Genomic DNA, 4,740 nt, shown 5'->3' with positions numbered 1-4,740 from the left:
ATAGATATAGATATAGATATAGATATAGATATAGATATAGATATAGATATAGATTATATAGATATAGATGATATAGATATAGATGATATAGATATAGATATAGATATAGATAGATGCTGGTTTACAGGGGGAAACCATGTGCCCTGCCACAAGAAAACAAGAAAAGGCCACTGATACTTGATGTTCCAGCCCAGCACCTCTGGATCCTTGAAAGACCCATGATGGGTGATAGGCCTTTGCCCTAGCTGCCCCTGGAAACTGTGGTCCCCAAGCCTTACCTCTTACTGTCCTTCTCTTAGGGCCTCTTCCACCTTAGGCACCTCCTGCCGCCTACCCCGGAAGTCTTCCTCTGAAAGGCAAAGGGAAAGGCCTCATCTTCCACTCTGCAGAACCTCATGTGGGCCCATCCCCAGGCTGGGCAGGGGAGCTGCTTGACCTCTGACCCTTTGCTTGGATCTTGACACCGCAAACAGCAGTATGTGGGTACAGTAAAAGAGGCAGAGGCAACCTGGGCACTGGCCTGACTCTACCACTGAGCACTGAGGCCTTGGCCAAGTCTCATCCTTGTCTGGGCCCTGGTTTTTCTAATCTATCAAGCAGGATAGGAGTGATGGACTATCCAGAAGACCTCAGGGCCCTCTGGTCTTTGTATCTGGTGTCTCCTGACCCTTTAAGAGCCTAATGCTGAGGGTTCATCCATGATTGGCCTAGAGAGGTCTTTTGACCCCTTATGACCTTTGGAAGGGGCTGGGTAAAAAGTTCTTTCTTTTTCTTTTCTTTCCTTTCCCTTTCTCTCTCTTTCTCTCTTTCTTTCCTTTTTTTTACTTTTTCTTCTGGTTTTCCTTTTTTATATAAAAAAGATACAGTATTTATCTATTTATCTATTTAGTTATTTAGTTATTTAGTTTATGGATATGAGTGTTCTGTTCACATGTGTGCCCAAATTCCAGAAGAGGAAATCAGACCTCATTACAGATGGTTGTGAGCCATCATGTAGTTGCTGAGAATTGAACTCAGGCCCTAGGGAAAAACAGCCAGTGCTCTTAACTGCTGAGCCATCTCTCCAGCCCCCTTCTTCTGGTTTTACAAGACAAGGTTTTTCTATGTAGCCCTGGCTGCCCTGGAACTCGCTCTGTAGACCAGGCTGGCCTTGAAATCACAGAGATCTGCCTGCCTTTGCCTCCCAAGTGCTGGGATTAAAGGTGTGTACCACTACTGCATGCTAGACTGAACCTTTCTAATTTATGGTTGTCTGTGTATGAGGCCTGGAGACCATTCTCTGGGAACAGTGCCTGGCACCCTGGGTTCCTCTTCAGGGATGATGGGAAGCAGGTGTCATTGTGTGCACCTCATGACAAGGGACCACATTTCTGTCGGCCACCTGCCTGTCAACCCCTGACATGTCCCCCAGACTGAGTGCTCCCTTGCTGAATATTAGACCCTCAGGACCTCCTCTTGAAGGGTCACCCATCCCAAGCAACTTAGACTTCAACATCCCCTGCCCTGCCTCACCGTAAGCATGGCCCTCCACGTCATCCAGGAGGTTGGCTGTGGATGCAGCAGCCCCCAGCCTGTCGGACTATTCAGGAAAACTATTCTAGAGACGGATGGGTACTGTGACAGCTTGTTCAATCTGCCTGTGCTCTGTCCTGATAACCCACCAACCTCAGAGGCTTCTATTATCCCTCCCGTTCCCAAACTGCCTAACGGTGTCCCTTCCAGGCCCCTCTCCTGGGATCAATGGACCAGCTAGCCAGGCCCGACCTCCTCATTCTGCCCCATCACCAGGGACAGGGAGAGTAACACCCCCCCCCTTCAGCTACTCAGTTTTCAATATCCGGGGCCCTGTGGATAAGCACGGATGAGAACTTTGGTATGAAGACAGGGAAACTTTTTCATTCAAAAAGCCAAAAGTGAAAAAAAAAAAAAAAAAAAAAAAAAAAAAAAAAAAAAACCAAAAAGCAGGCCTCTGGAGACAGCTGCAGGGACCTATGAACCAGTTCTAGTAAAATTAGGGGAAGACTCGGTGATTTCAATAGGAAGACGATGTCTTTCTCCCAAAATGCAGATGACTCGAGGCCAAAAGTAAAGAAGGCACTGGAAGGACAATGTCCCAGGGAAAGGAACACAGGAGCTGATGTCAAGGGGTTTCCTGGTTCACAAATCAAGGAGGGGCGGCCACAGAGCTGCATCCGACTCCCGAGGAAGGTTCAGCCGGGATCTCCATCACTGTTGTAGGTGCTCCCCACCCACCCCAGGGCCAAGCAGAAGGATACGACTGAAGCTTCGGTAAATGTTTCTTCTTTGACTTCCTCATTTTGGTCTTCTCGGAGAAGGCTCGGGCGAGTTCAAACAGCTTCCTGCGCGTAGCTGGGGCAGAAAAACTCGTGAGCCCTTCATGCTCCAGAGATCCAGAGCATCAGATGGCTTCCCTCCAGGTTTGGGGGAAGCCAGGCAGAGCGGCACACCAGGCCCCTTGGGTGGGGACTGGGAAGAGGAAAGTGACAGGAACGGCAGACACCAGTGCCATCTAGGGAGCAAGTGCGCCATCCCAGGTCGGCCTCCGGGGGCAGCACAGGCCAGCACTCGTCAAGTACACAGCAGCCTGCCTCCAGACCAAGATCCGGGTATTCCTTCCCTAGAGGCGGACAACCACACAACCACGGCTCCTGGCTTTCTTTCCCGCTGCGGGCTGCCACGGCCTTCCCGCCCCTCCCCAGCCACCTCCACAGTTGGTCCTAGGATTTCCATGAGTCATCGGAAATTTTCCCTGAAATAAAACCTTGAAAGGCTCCAGCCTCATCCCCGCTGGTTATGGGTCTCTGAGACTGGAGACGGGGAGGATGACAAAAAAGCGGGCAGTGGGACGAGGTTCCCCTATCCCAAAATGTCTGCCATTCCCACAGAAAGCAGACTCAGCCAGTGACTCCAGTCTGAGCCAAGCCCTCACGCCACAGAGAATGTGAACACGGACACACATTATTTTCCTACAGACAGCTGGCTCAAGAGGATTTAAACTTAATTTGTCTCCAGACTCAGCTGCGGAATAAAGTAAGGCAGGAAGGCTGAGGGAGCTAGCCTGTGATTAAAATGTCACCCGGAGTTCAGCAAGAGTCAATAGCATTAAAAATCTTCCGGGGGGGAGGGGGCTCTCTCCCTCTCATGAGGCCAAGGGGCCTGCCTCAAGAGAGCTGGGACAAGGAGGGGACAAGGGGCAAGACTCACATTTTCCCATGTGTTTCAACTTGTCCCTGAATAAGGCATCTTCTGACACAGTGGGGTTGATTTCACTGGTTCCTGGAAGGAGGAGACACCTGCTGAGGGACCAGGCCCATTGGGTCTCCGAGGTCCCACTAAGAGATAGAGTGAGCACCTGGCCAAGGCCCTAGGGAAGGAGGTCAGAGGATAGCCCTCCATCCCTGTTTCTGTCTGTTCTCTTATTACAGAACAAGTCCAGGCTTCTCCCCTACTATAGGAGTTTAAAGGCAAGTCGCAAAAGTACTTCTTTCTTGCAAGGTACATTTTCCTCTTTGGAGCAAACAAGGGCAGCCTTAAGATCTGCTGCACGTATGGGAAACTGGCTGGCCTTGGGTTCCAGCCTCTCTAGCAGTCCCATGTTCTCAAAGCCATGATGGTGGTTTGAAGTGAGCTGGTAGGGAGATCTATGTCACGGAAATCCACCCCCCCCCCCCCCGCCTGCATATCAGCCTTCTCCTGCACCCAGTGCACGTTAACCATTTGCCAGCACATCATGACCCTCTGTGGGTCCTAATTCTGGTGAATTGAAGCAGAAAGGACAGAGAGCCAAGAACGCCTCCTAGATGCTGAACGGGAGCAAGAGCAGGGCTCAGCCAAGAGTCAGAACGCAGTGAGCCACCTGCGTGGGTTTCTCTCGGGATCGTTGGGCTGCAGCTCACCATCCTGTAACTTGGCTCATCCCGAGTCGCCTTGTCTGCTAACTTCCCTTTCAGTCACTCTGATCCAGCTCAGCAGCTCCAGTGTCCCTTGTTAATTTGGAATCAAGGACAAGAAAACTCCCAGCTGAACATCTGGTGAGGCCTAAGCTCCTGGCTGCTTGCTTAGGAATCAGTTCTATGGGATTTTCTTTCTCTGAGCTGGGATTAGCGGGGGCACCTTACCCTTCTGTTCTTGCCTTCCCAGCTCAGCTGTAGGATGGAGGGTCTGCTCCTGAAAAACACATGGCTGAGCCCTTTTAAATATGTATACGGGGTGATAGCAGGAACTGACCCAAGATTGAGAGTCCAGGAGCCAAGGATGAATAGAGAGTCTCTGTTCACACTCCCAATTTCAGCTCTGCTATAGTCTATACATCTTACTAATACAGTCCCTCACTCTCTGGCCTGTCAGCCCCAATGCTGCTGGCACTGAAGGGAAGTCACATGTAGTCTGAAATGAGTTGGAGAGGCGGTCATAGGAGGGACTATAAAACCCTGCTTCTCTAGCCCTCTGTTGTTTTTTTTAATGAATTTTAAGATATTTGTTTATTCTTATGAGTACTCTATCTGCATGTATGCCTGCATGACAGAAGAAACCATCTAATCCCATTATAGATGGTGTGAGCCAACATATGGTTGATGGGAATTGAACTCAGGACCTCTGGAAGAGCAGCCACTGCTGCTCCTTTTCTTCTTCTTCTTCTTCTTCTTCTTCTTCTTCTTCTTCTTCTTCTTCTTCTTCTTCTTCTTCTTCTTCTTCTTCTTCTTCTCCTTCTCCTTCTTC

General features: G+C 49.8%; 1 protein-coding gene across 3 annotated transcripts in view; it reads right to left on the bottom strand.

Annotated features, from left to right (window-relative positions):
• Cuedc1 (CUE domain containing 1) overlaps positions 1-4,740 on the bottom strand; it is a 99,299-nt gene that overhangs the window by 4,141 nt on the left and 90,418 nt on the right. For all 3 annotated transcript variants that reach the window (XM_029483845.1, XM_029483846.1, XM_021177905.2), the window contains 4 exons: positions 3,226-3,297; positions 2,277-2,370; positions 1,513-1,571; positions 279-349 (listed from right to left, as the gene is read on the bottom strand). In XM_029483845.1, the coding sequence (XP_029339705.1) occupies positions 282-349; positions 1,513-1,571; positions 2,277-2,370; positions 3,226-3,297 (293 nt within the window). In that variant the 3' untranslated portion in view covers positions 279-281. The remainder of the gene's footprint in view (positions 1-278; positions 350-1,512; positions 1,572-2,276; positions 2,371-3,225; positions 3,298-4,740) is intronic.

This window comes from Mus caroli, chromosome 11 (genome assembly GCF_900094665.2).
Source record: "Mus caroli chromosome 11, CAROLI_EIJ_v1.1, whole genome shotgun sequence".
Taxonomy (NCBI): domain Eukaryota; kingdom Metazoa; phylum Chordata; class Mammalia; order Rodentia; family Muridae; genus Mus; species Mus caroli.
This window is presented reverse-complemented; position numbering and strand designations above follow the sequence as displayed.